Raw genomic sequence first — 27,996 nt, 5'->3', positions numbered from 1 at the left:
CTCAAATTCTGTTAGGCATATATGTACTAGGATACGTTTCTGTCTCTGAAAAATGTTCCTAATAACCTTTTTTTCTCCTGTGAATGTAGGAATGAGAACTTACATTTCACTTCCTGGATTAGTTTGTTTGAATTCTCCTGCTTCACTACTTCCCATTCTCCCCCTTTAAAAAAAAAAAAAGATTTTTTTTTTTCAATAATGTTCTTAATGGGAAATTTTTTCCTCAATAATTTTTCTTGTAAACTATCTTTTAAGGAACTCTTAGCTGTATTTACGCATTTAAGTTGGTGCAGTATGATGAATCTAAGCTTAATGCTGTAGAGTAAATTGGAATGTGCTAGAAACTTTTGTGGGCTTTTTCCTTTTGTAAGATGTTAAAAACTCTGTAAAATTAAGGTGGTTTAAAATGATATTCTTCCTGTGTGTGGTTTTTCTGTGTTTTAGGTTTGCATACCATCTCAGACAGTGGCAAATTGAAGGCACTGGTATTAGTAGTCATTTGAAAGCACTGAGTGACAAACAGTCCCTGCCGCTAAGGGTTGTATGCCAACCAGCTGGACTTCCTGACAAGGTAGTTATATAATTTTAGTTTTCAAATTGATAACATTACCCAGTTCAAATATCTGTTCTTGCTATATTTTTAAATTGGTTGCATCTCATATTTCAGATGACTATTGAAATGTATCCTAGTGACCAGGTAGCAGATCTTAGGGCTGAAGTAACTCATTGGTATGAAAATTTACAGAAAGAACAAATAAATCAACAAGCTCAGCTTCAGGAGTTTGGTCAAAGCAGTCGAAAAGGAGAGTTTCCTGGTAAGTCCCAACATTTTAAATTTTCATAATTACTAGATTCTATTATATATCAACTTAGAACCTTTGCTTCTTTTAAGAGTATCAGGCATATTCATGGCTCCCCTCCTTTTGGTAGGGTGCTATTGATTCACAGAGAAGAGTTAAGAGTTCCTACAGATGTTATTTGCAAATTTTTTTTCTCATTTTTCTCAAAAAAATTTTTACTTTTGAAGTTATTTGATAAGCAGTTTGGGAATTACAAGTCTTATTTTCCATGTACTACTTAAGTACCCAGTTTTACCCAATAAAATTTTTTGGTCATTTTGGTATATTTTCTTTTATTCCCCAGAGCATATGAAAATAATACACCCTTAAATCCTACCTGTGGGGGGCGCCTGGGTGGCTCAGTGGGTTAAAGCCTCTGCCTTCGGCTCAGATCATGATCCCAGGGTCCTGGGATCGAGCCCCACATTGGGATCTTTGCTCAGCGGGGAACTTGCTTCCTCCTCTCTCTCTTTCTCTCTCTCTCTGCGTGCCTCTCCACCTACTTGAGATCTCTCCCAGTCAAATAAATAAATAAAATCTTAAAAAAAAAAAATCCCATTTGTGGTATCTCCCCTTCCCTTCAAAAGAGTATCACATTAAGAAATTTTTCATATAGCTCCAAAAAGCATATTTGATACTTCCATTACTGTAACCACTAGAGCATTTTTAGTGTCTTTCCATAGCACATAAAGTGTGAGCTAATCAGAGGAACAACCATGAAAGCTGTTAACATTTCAGACCTTTAAATTTTAAATGTAACAGGCTGTATGTATATTTAGAAAAAAAAAAAATCTTAAAGTTTAAAAGCTGCTTTTTAGGATTTTTAATTTGCCTATGTGCAGTGATAATTCTTTGGCATCTTTTAAAGTATCAGATCTTAAGTATTTTTTCTTGAATAATTAATAAATATTCTTGTTACAATAGAATAGATCTTGAAAAGTTTCCCTACCCCTATCTGTAAACCACGTGTTTCCCTTTTCCTAATATATATGTTGTTGTTGGTTTCTTACATATCCGTCAAGAGATACCAAGAAGTAATGTAAGAATTATTCATGTACGTAAAACATAAATGGTAGCATTCCATTTATAGTGTGTATAGGAAGTTGCTTTATTCTTTTTAAATATACATATTCTGTAACGTGGTACCATGATGTGTTTTACTTATCCTCTATTAATGGGCATTTGTTTGCTATTTACGAGCAGTGCACAGAGACTATCCCCACACATACATCATCTAATATGTGTTGGCTAAATACCTAGTTACGGAATTTTCTGGTCAAAAGGTATCTTATGTTGAAATATATTATACACAGAGAATATGAAGTGAGTAATAATAAAATGAAAACTGTCGATATGTACATACCATCCTAATTAATAATAGAACATTTTTAGAAGCTACTTGTGTATTCCTCTTTAATATCCTCTTTTCCTCTTCCCTCTAACACTATCTTGATTTTTTAGTTAATCGTTTTTGTGTGTGTGGTTTGTGTGTATGTGCGTGTTCTTTATACCTTTACCTTGGGTATATATATTCCTAAAAATATGTTATTTAGTTGCTATGTGAAACAGATAAGCCTAAATTTGATAGATTAAGGAAAGGGGGAGAACAGTCTTCTTGTTCCCTAATGCGCTGAAATTTTGTAATACCCATTCTGAGTATTTGGCCTGTTTTCAACAATTGTGATGGGTACCTTACTATATAGGTTGGCACCTCTTAGTTTGGCAACTTGTATCTTTAAGTTTGAGGATATTTTCTTGAATTTATTGATTTCTTCTCTGCTGTTTAATAATTTCTTTCATTATCTACATGTTTTATCTCTTGGACTGTTCCAAATTTACTCATGTAAATTTTTCTCATGTTTCATTTCTTTGGCTTTAAACATTTCTTTGGCTTAAAAGATGTTTTCACCTTTATTTTGCTTTTTTTCTTTTGAATTTTCTCTGTCATGCTTTTAGTATCTAACATCCCTTTGTTCTCTCAGTGCTCCTGTTTTCATGGTTCAGATATCTTTGAGGCCATTGTTATTTTTTTTTAAATTATTGAATCTTTTAAAATTCAGACCCATGGTTCCTGCATTTTAAGTAGAATGTTTAGCAAATTATATGATTATTCTTTATTAGTTTCATCTCATCTTCTCTCTCTTCTACCATGTATTTATCATTTTGGCATTCTTCATTGCCATGTAGAGATCAAAATTTCCATTTGCTTTTTCTCTCTTTTTTTCCCCCCCTCTTTCTAAGGAACTTCTTTTAAGAATGTTTGTATTTCACGTCTTTCAGTGATGTATTTTCTCAAGCTTTTGTTGGAGAAAAGAGTTCATCTTACCTTCTATTTTGAAGGATATTTTCCCTGTACATAGGATTGTAGGTCAAGGATTGTTTTCTTTTCAGGACTTAGTATATAGTTAAACCCATTGTTACTTGGTTTACAGAGTTTCTGATTAAAAGTGCTTGTTTTTTTTTATTTTTCCCCTTTTATCCTTTGTATATACACTGTGCTTTTTTTTTTTTCTCTTATAAAGATTTTATTTATTTTAGTGAGGGCTAGAAGGCACATACATGTGGAAGGGGAGGGAGAAGAAGAAGAAGAATCCCAAGCAGACTTAGTGTCAAGCTTGAGCTTGGAGCTGACTCAGGGCTTCACTGCAGGATTCTGAGATCACAACCTGATCCAGAATTAAGAGCCTGATACTCCTCCAACTGAGCCACACAGGTGAACCCACCCCTCTTTTTAGGGGGTTGTTGAAGAGAGATTCTTAAGTAGGCTCCGTGCCCAGCAGGGAGCCAGAAGGTGGACTCAGTCTCAGAACCCTTAGATAATGACTTGACCTGAAGTCAAGTGTTGGACACTTAACTGGCTGAGCCACCTAGGTGCCCCCACAGTGTCTTTTCAACTGTGGTTGATTTTAAAGAAATTTTTTGTTTTGGGTTTTAAATTATTTTAAAGTAAGCTCTACTGCCAATATGGGGCTTGAATCATCTACCAACTGGGCTAGTCAGGTGCCCCAAGAAATTTTGTTGTTGTTGTTGTTGTTGCATTGGTTTTCAGCAGTTCGATTTTAATGTGCCTTGTTGTGTTTTGTGTATATGCACTTTGGGTAAGTTCAGCTTCTTGGGTCTTTGTGTTTATATTTTTCACATTAGATAAAGGTTAGCAATTATATTTTTTTCAAATATTTTTTCTTTTTCCTTTTCCTTTGACCTAATTTCTAGGCTCCTATATTAGTGTATCCTAGACTTTTTGTTAATGTCTCACAGATCATGGAGCTGCTTTTATTTTCCTTTTCTCCTTTCCCTCTCTTTTTCCCTTTGTTTCCCCCCCCTTCTCCCACCCCCACCCCCACCCCCTGCTTTGTCAGGTGTTGGTTTTCTTCCTGTGTTCAACCAGGATAATATAGATTGTAAGCCTGCATCTGGATTGAGATTCATCTTTTTGGGGGTCTTACTAGCTGCCACAGTTCATTTGCTTTTCAGCTTGCAAACTTAGTTGGTATTGTCTTTTTGCTTTTTTTCCCGTTCTAAAATTAGTGAAATTTTGAAAATTTACTTTATTGGAATTTCAGAGGATAAAATATAGATGTGTTAATATATCATTGTACCCTAAGAGTTTTTCCAGATTTCTTGTTACTTTTCCTGGCTCTTGAAACATTTACTACATTAAGATTTGAAATATTTAAAAGGTAATAACTCTTTCTAGAGCTCTTAAGGAATAAGCAGTTTGGTTTTTTCCCTTTGTTTTCTTTTCCTTTTCTTGGGCAGAAAAGCAAGGTTTATTTTGAGCAATAGCAAAGTGATAGTACAAAGCTCCCAGGAGGGAGGGGACCTGAGAGAGTTGCCCTCATATGATAAAAAAGATGCTTTCAAAAGTGGCAAAAGATAGAAAGCTGTTCAGTTAATTATAAAAGCCAACTCAACCATTATAATAAAAAGTTAATGTGTAAATCAATGTATAGGCCTGTCTGACATCAAGTAGAATCCAAAAGCCTAAATAAAGTATTAGTCATCTTAGTTCTCTTTTGGAACAAAGTTATACATGGTTGGAGTATCTCATGCACTTGGAACAAAGCCAAGTGTAAATTATCTTAGCACTTCATCATAGCTAAGGATGTTTTATTTCAGTATTTTGAAAAAGATGACAGTCATGGATTGTATTATTATCTTGATAAAGTGGAAAAGACATTTTAATAAAAGTCTGCCGAAGTATTGTAAGTTTAATGTAGAGTTTCTATTGAAATACATAAATGAACACTTAACTACGTATATCTACTTAGCATGTCTCTGTACAAATATTGTAGAGATACTGTGTTAATTTTATATATTCTATCTAAAATCATAATGGAGTTTTCATTTTAAATTTGATGAAATTATTCTGAATCATAAACTGTGTGGATAAACTAAGCAATATCAAAAGTGCTGAGAGAAAAACCCAAAAAGGAAATAGAGAAATGAATTTCAATACTAGCTTTGAAAATATTTAAAAATTATGGGGTGGCCTGGGTGGCCAGCGGATTAAGCATCTGCCCTTGGCTCAGGTCATGATCCCAGCTCCCTGGGATTGAGCCCCTCAGCAGGGAGCCTGATTCTTCCTCACCCTGCTACTCATGCTCTCTCTCAAATAAAAAAATAAAATCTTATTATAAAATATTTTTAAATTATAGTAACGTTTTGATGAAGAATTATACAATTATGGAAAAGAGTAGCCTTATTTCATTCATTTCTAAGGAGCTATGTAGTGTCTGTCCAGTGGAATTTTTCCAGATGAACTTAATAAAATTCAACAGTCTTAAGGTTTAAATTATTCATTAGGTATTTCATCATTTTGCTTAATTTTCTACTCTTATCAAGCATTTCCTGTTTAAAAAAAATTTTCACGGATTAAACAATAAATTCGAATGCCTGCTATGTTCTACTGCTGGAACCACATCTCTGAATGTAATAAAATGTCTGCCTTTATAGAACTGGGTTTTATTTTATTTATTTATTTATTTTTTTTGAGGTAAGACCAGTAAATATGTAATGTCAGATGCTCGTAAGTGCTTTAAAGAAAAAACAGAATAAGGGATTAATTCAGTGAAATGAGGCTCTTTAGATTGAGTGGTTAGGAGGAAGGCTCACATAATGTAACCATATATTTGTGTCAACACATAAGTTAGCTTTTATAAAAATGTTCACTTAACGTTTTCTCTTATTTTTAAGGAGGACTTATGGGACCTGTTAGGATGATTTCATCCGGACATGAGTTAACAACGGATTATGATGAAAAAGCACTTCATGAGCTTGGTTTTAAAGATATGCAGGTACATACAAATGTGGTTTGCATTCAAATGATCTATTGACTATTATATTCAACAGTTAAATTGTTGAAGGTATCCTTCAAAAGCAGTTGTTAATTGCTTTTGTTTTAAGTGTATCTGAAGTTTGTGTGTGAAGTTATTTTATACTTCTGAGATTTAGTAAACCAAAACTTGATATGTCTAATTATGTGTTGTTGTTTTCCCCCTTTGCTATTGTTTTTGTAGATGGTATTTGTATCTTTGGGTGCACCAAGGAGAGAACGGAAAGGGGAAGGTGTTCAGCTGCCAGCATCTTGCCTACCACCTCCTCAGAAGGACAACATTCCGATGCTTTTGCTTTTACAAGAGCCTCATTTAACTACTCTTTTTGATTTATTAGAAATGCTTGCATCATTTAAACCACCCTCAGGAAAAGTGGCAGTGGAAGATAGTGAGGTGACTTTATCATTTCATTTTTATAGTGTTTTATTTGTCTTTCAAGTGGAAACTAATTTTCTCAGTAATGTCTTTTAAGATTTTATTAGAGAGAGCATGTGTGCATGTGCAGGGGGAGGGCTGGAGAGAGAGGGAGAGAATCTCAAGCTGACTCCCCACTGAGCGGGGAGCCCTTCAGAGGGCCCAGTCTCATGACCCTGAGATCTTGACCCAAGTGGAATCAAGAGTCGGACGCTTAACTGACTGAGCCACCCAAGTGCTTCATTCTCAGTCATCTCTTAAGAACAATAAAATCCAGGAACCCATTTATTCATTCATTAGGTATTTAAGTGCCTATTATGATCTGGTTACACTCTTTTAAGTATTGTTTTATAAGGGTCAAAGTAGGCACAGTTTCAGCCTTCAGTCCAGTGGGGAAGACAAATAATTGATATGCCTGGCAGATAGTTTCAGGTAAACTAATAGCTAAATTTTAGATAGAGGTAGCTGCTAATACTAACATTATTAGAGAGTAGTGATAAGAAACTCATTTATATATATTATTTGGTCAGGGAAGTTTTCTCTGAGGGAAACCATATGTGATCTGAGCTAGAAAGATGAAAAGGAGCCAGCAAAAAAGGAGAATTGAGGGATCATCTGCACACAATAATCTCATTCCTGAAGCCCTTCATATAAGGAATCAGGCAGGTCTCTAGGAGTTGTTGGAGAGCTAATAATGAGTGGAATGTGGAGGGTAGTCGGAGAGGAACAAGATTGGAAAGGTGAATAGAACCAGACTGGCTATGGCAGCTTGCTTCCATTTTACTCATAGTAAGGTGAAGAGCAGTAAACTGTTCTAAGCTCCTCCGCACAGGTTCTGATTCTGGTTTTCAAGGTAATAGATTTATTTGGCAAGAATAGAAAAAGCAGCGAGGATCCTAATGCACTAATCCAAGGAAGATTTCACAGCACCCTGGAATAGAATGATGGGAATGGACAGATAAAGTTGATTTAATTGGATTGCATTAAGAGTGGGATAGACTCATGTTCAGGAACAAGGAAAACTGGAGATTGTGTCCAGGATTGTCTTGACCAACTGGGTAGATTCCATTTGAGATGAAGAATGGATGTTTGTGGGACATTAAGTGGAGATGTCAAGGAAGTAGTTGGATAAATAAGTTTGGAGCTCAGAGCATGGGCTTGGTCTGGAGAAATAAGATATGGGTAACCACTATAAAGATAGTATTTGAACTCTAGAGAGTATATGAGATCACCTAAAGGATTCAGTATTAGTCTGCTGACTTTGTTTTTTTAAATGCCTTTAAATGGACTTACTCTAAGATGATGTTCATTGATGTGTTTCATGCCATGAATTATTTTGAGATTGACATTCAGTGCTACTGTTTTTTCTACTATTCTGCTTTCTATTATTCTTTAATCAATTGCTACCATTCTTTCTTTCTCAAGAATGTTAAATGACTCTTTTCCATGTTTCCAAAATGTGTTTGATCATGGATGCATGGTAGCTGCTGTTGAGTCCTCTGTTCCCCATAGCCTTTTCTCTTGTGGTGGCACATTTTACTAAAATTCTTTAAAAATCTGGAGCATGTGGGTGGCTTAGTCGTTAAGCATCTGTCTTCAGCTCAGGTCATGATCCCAGAGGCCTGGGATTGAGCCCCACATCAGGCTTCCCTGCTCAGCAGAGAATCTGCTTCTCCCTCTCTCTCTGCTCTTCCCCTTGTTTGTGCCATCTCTCTCTCTGTCAAATAAATAAATCTTAAAAAAAAATTTAAAAATTCCTTTAAAAATCCTTTTGTTCAAGTAGAATAATCAGTAACAGATGGCCTTGAACCTTGACTTTTTACCTTTTGCCGCAAATACTTAATGACTTCATGTCAGCACCATTTGGGCAGTTTAAAAGCAAGAAAGATAATTAGAAAAATTCTTCACTTTTCTGGGAGGTGGCTGTGCGTGTGTTATGAGAAATTAGGGAGGGGGAACAAATATTTGGGGAAGGTTTTGCAAAAGAGGAGTCTTTTAAATTGAGTCTAGCTGGGGGATCGAAGAGAAGCATTACAGATTCACAGAAAAGTGAATGCATGTTTGAAATACTGGGAGCATGAGTATAGTGTAATTTTTTAAAAAAAGACCAAAAAGGAGATTGGAACCTGTACCACAAAGGGCCATATGAGATTTTTCTTCTTTGTAAAATGGATTGCCATCATCATGGAAGGTTTTAAAGGAACAAAATGAAAGCTGTTATGGGCTATTGGAAACAAAGTTTAGGTGTTACTGTGGTGGACATTAGAGAAAGACTGGAGGTAGGAGGCCCAATTAATAAGCCATTGTAATAGTCCATCTGAGGCCTGAACTGGGAGAATTCATTTTATAGTAGATACTTGCTGGACTTTGTGGCAAACATGCCATTGTCAATGTGGGGTGTTTTTGTTGTTAAGACTGGTGTGGTCTTGCAGAAGGTTATAAAAATAAAAATAAAGGGTAGGGCTTTTTAACCTTAACATGGCATATTGTCATTTACACCTGGGGTTTTTTCCCCCCTCATATTTTTTTTGCATAGAATACATCCTTTTTTTTTCTTTCTTTTTTTAAACTTGGTGTTTATAAAGAAATGGATTCTTTTTTACTGAAAAACTTTCAGTGCCATTTCCCCAGCTAAATCAAAAATGTTACTTTGAAGCTCCAAGATTTGCTTGCTTTCAATGTATACTAGCTTTGTATCATTATACATAAAGAACTAAACTTTCTATATGTAGAAATGGCATTCTATATATAGAAATGACATCCCATTATTATAGTGTAAAAAATCATTATGGCAGCAGCAGTAGTAGACTTATAAAAATTCATACTCTGGAAAATTCTAAAAATGGTAAATTTTAGCTTTAGTTGTTTTACCTCTTGAGGTTATGCTTTAATTTTTTAAATAAAAGAAACCTACTTCTTACATACTTTCTGATACATTCTTTGAGTTACTATTATCTTAGGATCTTAAAGAATTCAAATATAGGGTTACTTAGATGACTTAGTCACTAAGCATCTGCCTTCAGCTCAGGTCATGATCCCATAGGATTGAGCCTCGCATCAGGCTCCCTGCTCCAGGAGCTGCTGCTCCCCTTGCTATGTGCTCATGTGCTCTCGCACGCGCTCGCTCTCTCGCTCTCTCTCTCTCTGTGAGATAAATAAAATCTTAAAAATAGAATTCAGATTTAATAGATAATGGCAAAAAGTAGGTTCTTTAAAATTGTTTGCTTTCCTCTTAATTCTCTGTTTATCTGAGACTGGAGAATAAGGTATGGATTAGCAGTGTAAAAAAGAAACACTCCTTTTGCCAGATGTGAGATTAAGGATTTAATTCACCATCACCAGGACTTTGTCCTAGTTAGAGTAGTGACCTGCAAAGAGGAAAAAGTTGGTAATGTTCTTGAAATTTATATGAATGGCTTTGTAAAACAGATGTTTTCACTTCTATTTGAAACATCTCCTAAATGGGGATGCCTGGATGGCTCAGTTGGTTAAGCAGCTGCCTTCAGCTCAGGTCATGATCCCAGCATCCTGGGAACGAGTCCCACATCAGGCTCCTTGCTTGGCAGAGAGCCTGCTTCTCCCTCTGCTTCTGCCTGCCATTCTGTCTGCCTGTGCTCGCTCTCCCTCTCTCTCTGACAAATAAATAAAATCTTTAAAAAAAAAAAACAAAAAACAAAAAACATCTCCTAAATGAAGTGCCAAGATTTACAGGTTACTTTTTTTTCCAAAAAGCGTTCAGTAACAACAGGTTGAAAAACTACTACCTTGTCATGATGATCAATTTATTGAATAAATGTATTTGTTATTTGTAAATAAAAAATAAAATAATAAACAAAGGTATAAATTATTTATCATGAAACATGTGGTTTATTTCTGACTTTTAAAGTAAGACTGAAAAATATTATCAAATTTGATAAGGGTTTTATGCAAAAAAGTTCGAGTGTAGGGTTGTTTTTTTTTAAGTGATCTGTCTTGATCAGCAGCTGTTCTTATTTGTGTAGAGCTTAAGATGTGAAGAACTTCATCTTCATGCAGAAAATCTCTCTAGGCGTGTATGGGAGCTACTGATGCTTCTTCCTACATGTCCTAACATGTTGATGGCATTCCAGAATATCTCAGATGAACAGGTAAACCCATAAAGTCTTTTCACTGTCCTAGAGGATGGCACCATTTTACATTTCTCCAGTGTATGAAATTGCTTGTTGACCTATATCCTCAATAAAATTTTTCCCATTTAATGGGTAAAAAGCACCAGTTCTTTTAATATTCATTTATGTTTAGTGAAGTTGAATAATATAGGCCTAATACAAGGCTAAGGTTCTCTAAAATTATCTTTAGAAAACATAATTTGTCTTTATATTAGTACTTTTTCATTGTATGTTCTGTTTTCCGATACGGTCATGACCTCACGAGTGTGTTAGATGTCTTTGTTAAAGATGTGTTAAAATTAGATTAATTTTTAAAGAGCTGTGTAATAAAGGGTTATTTTGTGGAGATAACCAATAGAACACTTAGAGGAGGAATGGAAAAACAGTGTCCTAATGTTGTACGCTAACGGTTTTTTATGATTTGGTTCTTGGCCACGTGATTTCAGAAGGTCCTATATCTCAAATAATTTAGATGTGAATACAGTAGGCCTGGCAAATGGTGGTTGATGACTCAGAGTAGTTCTAATAATGTTGTTGTCAAAGATGTACGTTGTGTGAAAGTCACATCATAAATTGAGATTAGAAAAGAATAATATTTTATGATTTATATATTTGTGACTTAAATGTGTAGGTGTGACTTTATTAAATATAGATTTTATTGCTGTATCTTTAAAAGTTAAAGCATTCAACTAGGCTGCACAGTACTTTCATTGGAAAGATGTTGAATTGTCTTATCTGTTGTGAGGGTTAACAAGATAGATTTCTTTTTTGTATGCTGCTGTTTGTATATTAATTTTAACAAAATTTAATGAATAATTGGTGTTTTAAGCATACTGTGAGTACCAGTTACACACTAGGTCTTCATATGTTTGAAAATATTTCAGTGTATATGTAATATTTGAGTTCTTACAGATAACATCACTTTCTTTTAAAGTTATTTTGGGAGGGATCCTTTAGTAAGTTGGTTTGAGAAAACCTGTGTTTTTCTTTTTTTAATTTAAGAGTAATGATGGACTTAATTGGAAAGAACTTCTCAAAATTAAAAGCGCTCACAAGCTATTATATGCCCTGGAAATTATTGAAGCACTAGGAAAACCTAACAGGAGGATAAGGAGAGAGTCAACGGTAATTGAGTGTCCATTCTTACCCTGAAATATTTGTATTTTGTCTGAAGCTGAATTCCAGAATGTGTTATTTTTCAATTCTAAAATAATTTTTTTTCTTGCACCTGTTCTTCCCTTTTTTTGCCATTCCCACAGGGAAGTTACAGTGATCTTTATCCAGATTCAGATGATTCAAGTGAGGATCAAGTGGAAAATAGTAAAAATTCCTGGAGTTGCAAGGTTGGATCATACGTGTTATGTAGTGTATTGATAAAAATTCTAATTTTCCAAAACTAGGTATCATAATTATTAATTGGTTTTAAACTAATCTATTAAAATAAAGCTATTACTATTAAAGTTTAAAAATTGTGTATTACTCAAAATCACAGTTAAAGGTGAGATTATTTAATGCCTCGGTGCTGTTGTTTTTAGCACTTACTTTTTTCCTTTATTGGAATACTTTGTTAGGACATACTAATGTCTGCAATTAAATGGTCAATGGAATATAAAAATATCCTTCTAGATATTTGCAAGAATCTTTAAAAATCTTCTTGAAAATAAGATGTGTTATTACTTTGCTTAGAAGTATTTTGGTTATTTAAATCAGAGTAATTTCTTAGATTAAACGTAATCTTTTACGTATGCATGTACATAAACATACTCATGTGTATTCAGTTATTCAATCAAAAAACAGCTTTTTATGACATTTTGTAGCTGTGTCTCTCTTACCAGTACTCTCACAATTGCTTACAGTTTGTTGGTGCTGGAGGGCTTCAACAATTACTAGAAATTTTTAATTCTGGAATTCTGGAGCCTAAAGAGCAGGAATCCTGGACTGTGGTAAGTCAGAGTTCACTGTTTAAACCAGTCCATAGTTGTTCTGTTTTTAAGCACTTCTGGTTTTCATTAGCAAGTATAACTTTTGCTACATGCTTCATTGTTACAAGGAAGATTATGGAGTGTAGTAAAATCGATTTTTTAAAAAATAGGGAGTCTGATAAACTAATTATTCTTGAAGAGTTCTTCATGTCAATTCTGTTAAACTTTTAAGTGCCAAAATTCATGACTCTGAACTGTGGCTAATTCATAAACCTTTTTCCTTTAGGTTGATAAATTACATATGAACAATTATATAGTCTTGAGTGTTTGGATGCTTTTAAAAAACTGGTTTACAAATGTACAATTTTGAAAAACACCCTTTTTAAATATTGCTTTGTTTTGTTTTGACTATTTCTTCATTTATAATAGTGCTACTCAAATAGTGTTTCCATTTGTGATTGGTCTGAGATGAAATAGGTGCAGAAATTGGAAGTAAGCCTTCAGAAATTATAGCTATTGAACATTGCTGCAGAATTTTTATAGCATTTCACAAAATTATTGGTCCTCAACAAAATGGAACTTTTTTTTTAAAGGTACTTTTACTTTACCACTGTTAACTTGAAGAAGCACTATTCTGCAGTATCAGGAAAATAAAATTGTGGAATATTAAAAAATTGATACTGCTATACCAAACTGCACAATCTGGTTTTGAACTAAATGGAATAAATGCTCCATTTCCTGACCTCCAACAAAACAGAATAGCATTATCAAACATACCATTCAAATATTAATTTTTTAGTACTTGTGTTTTAGAATTATCGTGGAACCTAGGAATCAAGTGTTCTTGATTTAATATCAAGTTAAAAGAAGATACATTCAGAAAACCTATTAATGTGTACTAAGATGTTATTCTTACCACTGGTTTTAATACTTTTATGTATTTTATTGCTATATTTGCCTTTTTAGAATACTCTGTTCAGTTATTAATTATTGTAGTTCTTTGAATTACATTGTCTGTTGTTTTATTGTTAGTCATGTCTTTATTCCCCATTCATCTCTTAGAATATTTTGTTTTTTAAAGATTTTATTTATTTATTTGACAGAGAGAGATCACAAGTAGGCAGAGAGGCAGGCAGAGAGAGAGAGAGGAGGAAGCAGGCTCCCTGCTGAGCAGAGAGCCCCATGCGGGACTCGATCCCAGGACCCTGAGATCATGACCTGAGCTGAAGGCAACGGCTTAACCCACTGAGCCACCCAGGCGCCCTAGAATTCTTTTTTTAAATTTAATTTTATTTTTTCAGTGTTCCAAGATTCATTGTTTAATTCACCACACCCAGTGCTCCATGCAATATGTGCCCTCCATAATACCCACCACCAGGCTCACTCCCTTCCCCAATCTCTTAGAATTCTAGTGTGCCTTAGTTCTTTAGCAAAGTGGGAGAACTTAACCAAAATTTTGAGTGAGTAGTTATGTCATTTATAGGAGTTTTGTTTATAAACCAAAGTTTAGTTTTGAATAAAGTTTATAGGGAATCCAACATAAGCTAGAGGGTTGTTTTTTTTTCCTCAGTTTCCTTTGAAATTGTGGATACTTTTGTGAGGTATTACCTATGAAAAAATTTTAACTACTGTATATGACACATTGTGCAATGCCTGAGATGCTAAGCATGCCTGAGATTGCTTTTTAGTCAGCTAATATCCACTATTTATAATGCATGTCTCCTAACATATTATAGAATACTTAAAAATTCAGAGTCATTCTTGTTAGACAATTTAATTTTTTTCTCTTTAAAATGAATTTATTTGAGGTATACTTTCAAATTAAAATTTTTTGAGGTAGAATTCACATATAGTAAAAGTCAACCTTTTAAAAAGCAGTGATTTTTTAGTACATTGACAACTGTTACCACTAATGCCAGAACAAGTTTCATACCCTTAAAAGAGAAACCCTACACTTACTCTCAGTCACTCCTCGTTTTTTCCCTGAAACATTTCGGTCTTGGGCAGCCACTAATCTAATCTACTTACTGTTTCTATGGATTTGCTTATTATGGGCATTCTGTATAAATGGAACCATATAATACATATATGGTCCTTTGTGACTGGCTGCTTTCACTTAGCATAATGTTACGTAAGGTTCATTCTTGAAAGTAATGTGTCATCTGAGGTCACAAATATTAATGAGTATGTTTTCTTTTAAGAATTTTACAGTCTAAAAAATTTTTTACAGTGTTTGGGTCTTTGATCCATTTGAAAAAAATTTTTACGGTGTTTAGGTCTTTGATCCATTTGAAAAAATTTTTTACGGTGTTTAGGTCTTTTGATCCATTTAAGTTAATTTTTGTGTATGATAGGAAGTTGAGGTATAGTTTTCATACAGTAATTAATGAACTCATTTTAAAAACTAGTTAAGTTTTGAAAAATGTAGGTATTTATGTAATCCACCAACAGAAACAAGATATAGAACATTTCTATTACCTCAGAAGTTCCACCCTGCGTCGTGTCCTGGTCCCTCCCCCGCCACCAAGAGAGGGAGAGAGCAGGAGAGAATGAAGGGGAGGGAAAGAAGGAGGGAAGGAGAGAGAATCCTGAGAAGGTTCCACACCTGACACTAGGCTTGATCTCACAACCCTGAAATCATGACTTGAGTGAAAATCAGGAGTCAGACACTTAACTGACTGAGCAACCAAGGCACCCCTCCACCCTGTTGGGGTTTTTTTTGTTATTTTACCATCAGTTTTCTCCATTCTCCCAACCAACCAGCCCTAAGCAACCACTGATTTGCCTTTCGTTGTTATAGATTACATTTGCATTAATAGAATTCCTTATAAATGGAATAAAATGGTATGTGTTCTTTATATCTGGTGTCTACGCAACATGTATTTTGAGGCTAATGAATACTATATGTATTGGTTGGTTGTGAGTTTTTATTGCTGTGTAGTATATCCCTTTATAGTACTTAATCCACTCAACTTATTGATGGACATTCTGAGTTTCTGGTTTTGGGCTATTATAAGAGTAAAGCTAACAAGCATTCATCTTCAGGTCTTTCTATGTACATACGTTTTTGTTTCTCTTGGGTAAATACCAAGAAATGAATTTGCTGAATAATATGGTAAATGTAAAATTAACTCTGTAAGGAAACTGCTGAAGTGTTTTCCTAAGCAGCTGTACCATACAGTGTATAAGCATTCCAATTGCTTCATATCCTCAGCAACAGTTGCTGTGGTCAGTCTTTTTAATTTGAGCCTTTAAACTAGGTATGTAGTATCATCTCATGGTGCTTTTGCTTTGCATAATCTCTGGTGACCAGCAATGTTGATTATCTTTACATGTGCTTTACATGACTATGCTGTTTTTTTTTTTTTTTTATCGTTATGAAAAACATTTAACATTTACTGTCTTAATCATTTTTAAGTGTGTAGTTCACTGGTTCCCCTTGTAGTGGAATTGTCACTACCATCCATCCCCATTACTATTTTCATTTTTTAAAAAAATTTATTCATTCATTTATTTATTTATTTATTTGTTTGTTTTTGAGAGAGAGCACGCACCGAGGGAGCATGAGAGGGAGAAGCAGATTCCCCTCTGAGCAGAGAGCCCAATGCAGGGCTCAATCCCAAGACCTGAGATTATGACCTGAGCCAAAGGCAGATGCTTAACTGATTGAGTCACCCGGGTGCCCCTGTTTTCATCCTGTAAAATTAAAACTATACCTATTAAACAGTGTCTCCCTATTTTTCCCTCTCCCTATCCCAAGACAAACCACCAAGACAAACTTTGTCTCCATGATTTTGAGTACTCTGAGTACCTCCTGTAAGTGGAATCATATGGTATTTTTCTTTCTGTGACTAGCTTACTTGACTAGCAGATTGTCCTCCAGTATCGTCCTTACTGTAGCATACTACAGAATTTCCTTCGTTTTAAGGCTGAATAATATTCCATTGTATGCAGTGTATACCACATTTTGCTTATCCATGCATTCATCGATGGGCATGGGTTGCTTCTATATTCTCTCTTGGTCTGAGTAATGCTGTTATGAATATAAATGTATAAATGTCTTAGAAACGCTGCTTTCAGTTCTTCTGGGTAAATACCCAGAAGTGGAATTGCTGGTAGTTACGTTTTCAGTTTTTTGAGGAACCACTGTACAATTTTCCACAATAGCTGTATCATCTTAGATTCCTACCAGTAGTGCACAAGGGTTCTAATTTCTCCCTATATTTGCCAGTAACAGTTTAATTTCTGATTTTTTGGTATTAGCCATCCTACTGGCTGTGAGGTTGGTTTCAATTTGCATTTTCTTAATAAACAGTGAAGTTGAGGACCTTTTCTTGTGCTCCTTGGCCATTTTTATATTATAGTTTGCCAATATCTTCTCCCTTCTGTAGGTTGCTGTTTTACTCTGTGGATAGTCTTATGCACAAAATTTTTGTCTTTTCTTTTATTACCTGTCCTTTGGTGTCCTATCTAAGAAATCATGTGTCCAAATCCATTGCCATGAAGTTTCTATCCTGTTTTCTCCTAAGAATTTATTTTAGGCCTTATATTTAGGGCCTTCATTTATTTTGAGTTAATTTTCATATATGGTGTTTTAGTGTGTAAGGGTCTACCTTTATGCTTTTTTGCATATGGATACTGATTTCTCACTACTATTTTTTGAAAATACTGTCCCTTCTCCCATTGAATGGTCTTGGTCTATACTTAAATGATAGTCAAAAATCATTTGACCATGTGTAAGGGTTTATTTCTGGGTGTTTTATTTTATTCCATTAACTTTTTTAAATGATTTTATTTATTTATTTGACAGAGATCACAAGTAGGCAGAGAGGCAGGCAGAGAGAGAGGAAGAGAAGCAGGCTCCTTGCTGAGCAGAGAGCCCTATGTGGGGCTTGATCCCAGGACCCTGGAATCATGACCTGAGCCGAAGGCAGAGGCTTTAACCCAGTGAGCCACCCAGGCACCCCTTGACAGTGTATTTTAAGCAGAGAAGTATTTAATTTTAAGTTAGTATCCTATCTAAGAAATCTTAGTTTGAAGTCCACAAGGATTTTCTCCTGTTTTTTTTCTTCTATAAGTTTTATTGTTATCATTTGCATTTAGTTCTGTGATGCGTTTTTTTTTTAAAGATTTCATTTATTTACTTGAGAGAGGGAGAGAGAGAAAGGGTTAGCAAGGGAGAGGGAGAAGCAGGCTCCCCACCAAGCAGGGAAGCCTGATGTGGCTTGATCCCAGGACTCTGGGATCATGACCTGAGCTGAAGGCAGACGTTTAACCCACTGAGTCACCCTGGCGCCCCATGTGATGCATTTTGAATTAAGTTTTGTATATGTAGAGTGAGGTTGAGGGGTTGTTTCTTTTTCTTTTTCTTTTTTATATGGCTGTTCAGTTTCCTAGCACCATTTGTTGAAAGGGCTGTTACTGAAATTTCTTGGTATCTTTCTTGAAAATCTATAATACACTATTGCTGAATTCTCTTCCCTGTTACATTGGTATAGCTGTACAGTTTGGCAGTGGGATTAGAAAGATAGGAAAGTAACTGTTGAAGAGACTATGAAACTCTTATCTTATACTTAAATGATAGTAATTACACATAAATGATAGATATATGTGATATATAAAGGAAGTGTTTTTAAAATTTTAAAGTAGAGCTTTAAATCAGTTAGAAATTTTCATAATACATAATATTTTACCAAATACTTCTTTTATTTTAAATGTACTTATGTAAAATGCAGAATTTTCAGTTGAGGTTTTTTTTTTTTTTTTTTTTTTTTTTTTTTTTTTTTTTTTTTTAAGAATTCTTAAGAATTCTTTGGCTCCAAAATATTGGACTATATGCCACTTGCATGGGGAAACAACTTAAAATACTTTGTCTCTTAATTCATTTTGGTGATAGGTAAATTATATCTTTGTTTACATTATAGTAATTTTTTAAAAATTATGATATATTCTGAGCAGTGTATTTTTAAAAAACATCCTGTATCTGATATTTTTCCTGTTTTCTTCTTTACTTAGTACCTAGATGTTTTCTTTTTTAAGATTGGATTGCTACTCTGTATAGTACATGAGTAAATAAAATTTCTTTAGCACATTGATAAAATACTAGCTGTAATTATTTTTTACTTTCTAGCTTTCAATTTCAGGTTATATAGTGGCCATGTTAAATATTAATCAAAATAATGAAGTGACATTTTCTTTTTATCCACAGTGGCAACTAGACTGTCTTGCTTGCTTGCTGAAGTTAATATGCCAGTTTGCAGTAGATCCATCTGATTTGGATTTAGCTTATCATGATGTCTTTGCCTGGTCTGGTATAGCAGAAAGCCATAGAAAAAGAACTTGGCCTGGTAAATCGAGAAAGGCTGCTGGTGATCATGCCAAGGGTCTTCATATACCAAGATTAACAGAGGTAAAGTACAGAAGTTGCCATTAAATTGTAGTAATGAATTCTGTTTGTGTTTTACAAAGTTAAAAATACATTAATGCAGAAGAAATGTGATCCTAGATTACCACAATATGGCCTAACAGCTGAAGTGATATCTTCATTTTTAATCCAGTGGTAGTAATTATGAAATAGTAATATTTTTCAGATCTTTATCCAAATTGCAGGAATGAATTATATGCCATTTTGATGTTCTCCAGTTGTAGGATTTAGTTAATCATTTACACCCAGTAATTTATATACTAAATTTTTGAGGGTCTGTTTAGGGAAACAATCCATTCCAGGTGTTTTCAACAGAGATTTAAATATGTCTGCATTGGGGGTCTAAATGTACAAAAAGAAAATATTGACAGGTAACCGTTCAGCATCCCTGGTGTTTGTGGAACAGATAGGAAAAGGTTGGAGATATGAGAAATGAGGTTATAAGGAAGGATCTTGTTGACCTAGGATTGAGGCATTGGAGGAAGGGGTTCTGTTACTATTCCTGAAACCAAATGGCTTCTCCTGGGTTAAGTACTTAACAGTACAATGCTGTCAGAAAAAGCAAGGAAGTAATCTCTGTTCCAGGTTGACAGAACCTCATAGGAAACCACCTGGCAATTTAGTTTGTGATGTACCAGCCCTAGAATCACAAAGCAACTCTATAGCATGATAGATTTAGAGCTAAACAAAAATGGTACAGTAACTGGCACATCTAGAGGTATAATTAGAATTCTGTCAGTGGTTCATGTGATCAAATATTTGCCCTTAGAATGGCTCCGTCACTGGACTGGAAGTGACGAGAGATAAAGACAAGTTTTTAGTGAGATCTCTTACTCATTTGTAACCTTTTGAGAATAGTACCTTGCCTCATAGCTGCCCAAGAAACACCAGAGTAATGAGTTGTTTCTAGAGAGAAATATCGTAGTGAAACACAAGTTGGAAACTACTGGTGAAATTGAACTTGAAGCCTATTTCCCTTTCAGAATTTTGGGAGATTAAGTGGGACAAGTGATCTCTGCTAGGATTATAAATCATTTACAGTTAATGCAATTAAAATAGAACTGTAGGGACTACAGTGTAATCTATATGTGTTCTACACTTTTGCATATTATCAACTACTTATTTTTAACCTTGCATTGCTATAATGTTCTAGTTATTTTTTTTCCTAGAATAATCTTCCCAGGTTATAATTTAAAAACTCAAATTGATTGTGTTCCTTTCTGTTAATTCATTAAATAACTTCAAAGCTTTTGACCTTAATTAGTCATCTCCTCTTGAGATCTTAATAACATAGAGTATAGATATAAAATACATGCACACATAAGGAGTTTTTAAAAGTTTGGTTGTTTTTTTTTTTTTTTTAACATGTATGCAAGTACATGATTATTGACAATAATTCAGAATATACAGGTGAACCTTCCCTCCCAGTCATAGATGATTACCATTGATAGTTGTTTGTATTATCTTATTGGATTTTTTTCATTGCATATGCTGGTGTTAGATTTTTATAATTTAGAAAAGGTACTTACCGTATATATTTTCCCATTAGTTGATCATAATCAAAATTTAGTATGTCAAGCTTTATGGGAACAAAAACTTTTGTTATATTCTAGAGACAGAGTTACCCAGTTATGATATTGTATATGTAGTGAGGAAGGACACTGGTTTTTTTGTTTTTTCCGTAATTTACTGTCATGCATTCTTTCATTTGCTCCCCTTAAAGCCCTTTCAAAAGGTTCAAATTCCAATCAGACTTCAAAATTTCTAACCTAAACAGCTTTTCATGAAGCTGTCCTGATTTCACCAGGGAGAGTTTTAATTGCTGCTCTCTGCTTTTGCTCAGGTGGCACATTGTATTAAATATGTTACAGTGCTTCCTCTGTTATCTGCTGCACTGGATTCCCATTTCCAGTATGGGAACAGTGCTTATAACATAAGTACCCAGAAGGGTTCTGATCTATAGAAGGGAGTCTGTAATTCTTTATTTATATAAATTAGCAAATTGTTTTATATAGAACTGTATAGAACATTATATAGAATTCTCATCATATAGAAAAAGTAGAACCTAAAAATTAAATATGTATTATTATCATATACCTTGAAAGGTTGCAGACTAAATTTTGAACCTCAGGATTTTCAATCTGGAATCTGAGCTCTGTATTCATTCTTTTCTCTATTTAGTTCAGGATGGTTGAGATTATCTGCCACTGGTTGGCTTTTTTCCCCCTTATGTGAGAGGTAAAACATCTTTAATTCTTATCACCCCAATGAACCATTGACATGTGTGATATATTTTTTTCACCCACCTGGGTGACCTGTAAAGAATCTGTGGATCAAATATAAAGAATAATTTTGCTTCTGTATTTATAAATTTCCTTTTTTTTAGTTGCTGTTCTTAATTTTGGTTGTAAAATTCTCAATATTGATATTTTTATAATACGATATTCCTTGTCATAGACAAATAATTTGGAATCTTGGATTAAAAATGCATTTTTGTGTTCTAGTGTATTTAAAGATTTTTTTTAAATGTTTTTCTCTTAAAGGTATTTCTTGTTCTTGTCCAAGGAACCAGTTTGATTCAGCGACTTATGTCTGTTGCTTATACGTATGATAATCTGGCTCCTAGGTATGAAGTTTTTACATAATAATGTCTGTATTTGTACCAAGAATATAGTATTTTAAAGCTTCATTTTGAAAAAACTTAAAAGATTAGCAGAAAAATTGTTAGGGTATTTTAACTCTCATATTGTTCATTTTCATTTGTGTGTTATTGACATTTTGCCAATTTTATTGCGTAATTGTGAGTGTGCATTTTCAGTGTGTTTGTGTGCACATATTTACATATTGTCTTTAATTTTGTGAGAGTAAATTTCAGATATCATGACCATTTACCAATGATACTTCGATATCAGGACATTTTCTTAATAATTTGAGTAAAAGACTCAAATGTAGGGAGTTTAACATTGCTCTGACAGTATTATTTAATGTATAGTCCACACTCAAATCAAATTGTCCCATTAATACTCTTCATGACACTTTTTTTTTTTTTCATGACATTTTTTTCCCCCTGGTCTAGGATCCTGTACTGCATTTAGTTATTTCTTCCATTTTCTTTTATCAGAGATACATTCTTAGCCTTTCTCTCATGATGCTGACATTTCTGGGTACTTCAGGCTAGTTCTTTTATAAAGCATCTTTTAATTTAGGTTTTCTAATTCTAACAGTTTTGATTGTTCATGATTAAATACAGATGATATATTTTTAGCAGAAGTACTCCATGAGTAATGTGTCTTTCCCAATATATCCTGCTGATGTCAGTTGGTCCCCTTATTAGTGATACTAACTTTTATTAGTTTATGTGGTTTCCTGCAGGTTTCTCTACATAAGGTTACTGATTTTTTCCAATTAAAAGTGACCTGTGGGAAGCTGCTTCTCATAAAACTTTTGTTCATTGATTTTTAGTATTCAGTGATGATTCTTGTCTGAATCAAACCTTAAGAAATATTTGTAAAGTAGTGATTTTCTCTTAACCATTCATTTTATGTTTATTGGTTGACATTCTGTTATGTGGAAGAACTTTGTGTTCCTCCCTTTTAGTATCAGTTTGAATTCATGGATTTTTTTCCCCCCACTCTGTTTGTTGTAGTTCATGACTATTAATTACTGTTCACTTTACTCAAATTGTACCTGAGTTTGCCTCCTCAAGCTTGTTCATGTGTCCTTTTGACATATTCTTATTATTTGTGGTGGAAGAGAGGAGTCCTTTTTTATTTTACCTATCACTCTAAGATCTTCAAGGCATGTAGTTTTCTCTACCTTAGTCCTGGAATCAGCCATTTCTTTTAGAAGCCCTATTTACTGATGGTGGGAAACTTCCAAAAATACGGGCTCTTGGTGGATTTGTCACTACTGAGATTTCCTTGCTTCTAGGCCCTTGGTGAATAGAGCTGGAAATATGTGTATATGAATATATTTTGGGCATGTAAATATCCCATTTATTTGGGCTATTTAAAAAAATAATGTATGAAATTTTGATATAGATAATTGCTGATTAATACATAGGAACATGACTATATACCTTATATAATCATGTAAGTCATGTTAAGTATATAAAATTAATTTCTCTGTATTCTGTAGGTGTTGCCATTATACTTGAATGATTTATAAAGCTAATGTAAACACACTTGAAAGTGCTTGACCTTATTTGTGGTTAATAGCTAATAGCTGGATTAAAAAAAAATTTTTTTTTAAATTTTTTCCTATTGAGTTTATTTATTTATTTATTTTTAAAAAGATTTTATTTATTTATTTGATAGAGAGAGATCACAAGTAGGCAGGCAGAGAGAGGGCGGGAAGCAGGCTCCCCACTGAGCAGAGAGCCTGATGCAGGGCTTAGTCCCAGGACCCTGAGATCGTGACCTGAGCCAAAAGCAGATGCTTAACCAACTGAGCCTACTAGGCGCCCCTAGCTAAATAATTCTTAACCCTTCCTCTGTGTCTTCACTAACCCATGCTCTATTATTACACATGCCAGGATATATTGAGTTTAACAAGGCCAAATCATTCAGTAACTGTTTTAGTTCGCTTTTAGTACATGAGAACTAAGAACTGTTCACTTGACTTGGTTAACCTCACACAAGGAAAAATAAACGTGTGGGTATGATCAAGATGGTTCACTCTGTGGCAATTCTCGTTTTTCATTCTACTAGTTCCTTTCTTAAAGAACATTTTACCATCTTTGTAACGTGAACCCATTCCCTTTGCCCCCCATTCCTGTTTTTTTCTCTAGACCTGTTCATGCACTGTTATCTTTTCCATAGGTCCTCACCTTGATTAATATGGTGCTAGGTTTATATCAGTTAAGGTAGCTAGAGCATACCTTTTTTTTTTAAAAGATTTTATTTATTTGACAAACAGAGATCACAAGTAGGCGAGAGGCAGGCAGAGAGAGAAGGGGGAAGCAGGCTCCCTGCTGAGCAGAAAGCCCGATGCGAGACTCGATCCCAGAACCCTGGGATCATGACCTGAGCCGAAAGCAGAGGCTTTAACTCACTGAGCCACCCAGGTGCCCCTAGAGCATACTTTTTTATAGCAAAAAAATCTTTTTTTTTTTTTTTTAAAGATTATTTATCTATTTGAGAAAGAGAGAATGAATGAGCTGAGAGGAAGGGCAGAGGGGAGAAGCAGACTCCCAGCTGAGCAGGGAGCCGACGTAGGGCTTGATTTTAGAAGCCCTATGACCTGAGTTGAGTCTTAAGGCAGATGCTTAACCAACTGAGCCCCCAGGTGCACCATCAAAAATCTTCTAATGCTGCATATTTAAAAAGTGGATGGGTAGGTTGCTGTTGGTAAAGTTGGTTATATCAATATGATAATAACTAAACATGAAACATGGACCCATATGTGATTTACAAGTTTTAACTTCTTAGTACCTTTTACTTTTATTTTTTTTTAAGATTTATTTATTTGAGAGAGAGAGAGAGAGTGAGAGAGAATGCATGTGCATTAGTGCAGGGAGTGGGAAGGGAGAGGGAAGATAATCTTAACCAGACTCTCTGCTGAAGACAGAGCCAGGATGCAGAGCAGAGGTCAGTCTCGCTACCCTGATAACAGGACCTGAGCTGACTGAAACCAAGAGTGGGATGCTTAACTGATTATACCATCAAGGTGCCCCAGTATTTTTTTTTTTACTTTAAATCAGTAATGTAGATAAGTCTTGTTTTTTGAGATTTTGAAAGGTGTTTTATTAATTATAACAAAGTGAGGATGCTAGAGAGCAGTGCCTTTCCTTTTTTAAACAATTTATTTGTAAGACAGGCAATCCCCATTTATTGGTTTTGCTAAAATGAAAGTTTTAAATACTTTAAATTGAAGTAATACATTTTTTACTGAAGTAACTAAATGTGTGGAGAAAAATTGATGTAAAATAATACAGAACTAAATTAGTTTTCTCTACTTTTTAGTAATTTGCTTTTAACCATTTCTGATAGAAATTGGCATTAACAGGAAGGAAGGGCATTGTATGTTAGTGTATGACTATTTTTAAAATTAGAAGTCTGATGTTTAGAATCTAAACCATTACATCCTTTCTGTTTGTAATACACCTCTTTAGTAAGTAAATCTTTTTTTTTTTTTTAATTTTATTTATTTATGTGAGAGAAAGCGAGAGAGTGTGTGAGCATGAGCAAATGGGGAGGAGGAATGGGAGAGGGGATAAGGAGGCTCCAAGCTGAACACAGAGTCCCCTGCGGGGCTCAGTTTTATGACCCTGAGGTCAGGGCCTGAGCTGAAATTAGATCGGATGCTTAGCTGACTGCACCACCCAGCTTGCCCATCATGAACATTTCTTGAGGGTTCACTTATTTCAGTCAATACTGTATTCACTCAGATATTGTTTGTTAAATCTGAACAGTCATATGGAGTGGTCTGTAATATTTTACCAGTGTTTCTTTAAAAGATAAAGACCATAGGAAACATGTTTCTTAAAATTTATTCTTTTTCTGTGGAGGGTACATTGCATAAACTTTAAAGGATATGTGGTAATAAATTGAGTCATTTATATTTTATTGCTAAAATTAATTAGTGGTGGTGGATTTTTTTTTTTTTTTTTTTTTACTTTACAGAGTTTTGAAAGCTCAGTCCGATCACAGGTCTAGGCATGAAGGTAAGTAAGGGTTCCACAAAACTAATTTTTAATAGAGATTTGCATAATTAGATAATCTTTAATAATGAACATTGTGTTTTATTTATAACACAGGCCTTATAGTTATACTTTTTCCTAATTTCTCTCTAGTTTCACATTATTCAATGTGGCTCTTGGTGAGTTGGGCGCATTGCTGTTCTTTAGTGAAATCTAGCCTTGCTGATAGTGACCATTTACAAGATTGGTTAAAGAAATTGACTCTCCTTATTCCTGAGGTAAGATAAAGATTGAAAATCAGCACTATTGCTCTTCATATTTTTTATATTATTTGCATTGATAATTTTTTAAAAAGCTAATGGAAACAAGTGGAGATGATTTCATAAACATATCCTATTACCTGAAATGTACTTATTAAACACTTTAAGATTGAGAGTGTTTTGAACTTTGTACACTTAAATGTGAATGTTAACCATAGGAAATAAACTGAGGGTTGCTGGAGAAGAGGGGATAGAGGGATGGGTGATTGGGTGATGGACATTAAGGAGGGCACGTGATGTAATGAGCACTGGGTGGTAATGTACAACTAATGAATTACTGAATTGTACCTCTGAAACTAATAGTATGCTATATGTTAACTAATTGACTTTAAATCAAAATGCAAAAAAATTATGAATGTAAAATAGTTTAGAGCATTCATATTTTTCTATTTCTGAAATAAATCCATGATTATTTTGCTTTGGAGTTTTGAAAATTTTTTTCTGGGAAAGACAGGAGTGTTTCTTTTGGTAATTTGTATTTTAGAGGCAGCTTCTTTTCCTTTTTCTATAGAGTGTATCCTTAGACACAAGAGATAAATCAAATATATTTTGATTCCAGTGTCAACACTGAAGTCAGTATAATTGTCACTACCCGTATCTTGATACTATACCATATTCCTAAATGAAAGAAACATACTCTTAGAACACTTAAGTGTCTTAAAATACTTAGCCACATTAGTTAAAATAGTTACATCTTTTTTAGGCAGCATTGTCTTAATACATTTAGGCTTTGAGTTGAATGCATATGTATTCTTGTTCTGGCTGTGTCACAGGTAAGGATTTGACACTTGGGCAAGTCCCTTAGAAACTATAAAATGTTTTGATATAAGTACTTTCTAAATGGCTTCTTGTTCTGAAAATATTTTATCTATTTAGTTTTATAAATAAATTATTAAGAATATTCTGTTCTTTGTCCCTTTTGTATTTGTTGTTATTGTAGTGTTTGTCTTTTTTCATGTCCATATTTGGAAATTTCTGACATGTTTCTACATAGTGCTGTATTCTTTGGGGGTACGTTATTTGATCAGACTTATGTACATGAATATGTGATGAGAACATTGCATTTAAGAAGTATTACTAAAGAAACTATGTAACATGTTATTTCTGCTGACACTGATTTTAAGATTAACTTTTTAATACTTAACTCAGACTATCTTTGGAACTTTTCATTTAGACGGCGGTCCGTCATGAGTCTTGCAATGGTCTTTATAAGTTATCTCTGTCAGGGCTGGATGGAGGAGACTCAATCAATCGCTCTTTTCTGCTATTGGCTGCTTCAACATTATTGAAATTTCTTCCTGATGCTCAAGCACTCAAACCTATCAGGGTAAGATTTTACTGTTTTAGGAGAAGTTTCTATTTCTACAATTTTCTTTGCCCCAAGTTTTTATCATTGTATTACATACTTGCAGTAATTTTGAGTACTTGCTTAGTATGTAATTTTTACCAGGAGAATAGTTAGAGTTCTTAAAGTGACAGCGTTGTGGACATACTGTGTCCATGTTACTCCTGGGAATGGAGTTTTCGAAATAGCATTTGTTCTTACTAAAGCGGAATGATAAAAACATCATAAATGTAGCTTTCTTCTCATTTAGTTACATAGATTTTTTTAAATCTTTATGGTATTCTGAGTTTTTAATTTTTTAAATTTTTTAAATTTTAATTTTTTCCACTCCAGTGTATATATACCAGCCTTGTAAAAAAAGCCTTCTACTGCATAATAAATTCAGAGCTCACTAAGTAAATTTCTGGCGTTAGTAAAGCCCCAGAAATATGATGCATTGTAGGATTTACTTTTTCTTCTTCCATATTTACCTGTCATCAATATGTAAGATATTAGAGTGTTATTTATGTTGTAGATTAGATTTATGTTTTAGATTTAGACTATAATAATAGACCATTGCATATGGGTAGCTAAACTTATGTTCTTTAGGTTTCTTTTCTTGAGACATT

At 34.1% G+C, this 27,996-nt stretch overlaps 1 protein-coding gene across 5 annotated transcripts in view; it reads left to right on the top strand.

Moving 5' to 3' along the window:
• The window catches only part of USP34 (ubiquitin specific peptidase 34), a 249,299-nt gene that overhangs the window by 143,457 nt on the left and 77,846 nt on the right, over positions 1-27,996 (top strand). For all 5 annotated transcript variants that reach the window (XR_009357235.1, XM_059187767.1, XM_059187768.1 and 2 more), the window contains 13 exons: positions 445-571; positions 668-815; positions 6,036-6,136; positions 6,359-6,568; positions 10,591-10,716; positions 11,740-11,862; positions 11,997-12,080; positions 12,594-12,680; positions 18,868-19,068; positions 21,627-21,709; positions 25,707-25,747; positions 25,877-26,001; positions 27,218-27,370. Coding sequence is in view for 4 of the 5 variants with exons in the window: in XM_059187767.1 (XP_059043750.1) it covers positions 445-571; positions 668-815; positions 6,036-6,136; positions 6,359-6,568; positions 10,591-10,716; positions 11,740-11,862; positions 11,997-12,080; positions 12,594-12,680; positions 18,868-19,068; positions 21,627-21,709; positions 25,707-25,747; positions 25,877-26,001; positions 27,218-27,370 (1,609 nt within the window). In the remaining variant the exon portion in view is untranslated. The remainder of the gene's footprint in view (positions 1-444; positions 572-667; positions 816-6,035; positions 6,137-6,358; positions 6,569-10,590; positions 10,717-11,739; positions 11,863-11,996; positions 12,081-12,593; positions 12,681-18,867; positions 19,069-21,626; positions 21,710-25,706; positions 25,748-25,876; positions 26,002-27,217; positions 27,371-27,996) is intronic.

This window comes from Mustela lutreola, chromosome 9, assembly GCF_030435805.1.
Source record: "Mustela lutreola isolate mMusLut2 chromosome 9, mMusLut2.pri, whole genome shotgun sequence".
Lineage (NCBI taxonomy): Eukaryota > Metazoa > Chordata > Mammalia > Carnivora > Mustelidae > Mustela > Mustela lutreola.
Note: the sequence above shows the minus strand (reverse complement) of the source record. Positions and strands in the feature narration are given on the sequence as shown.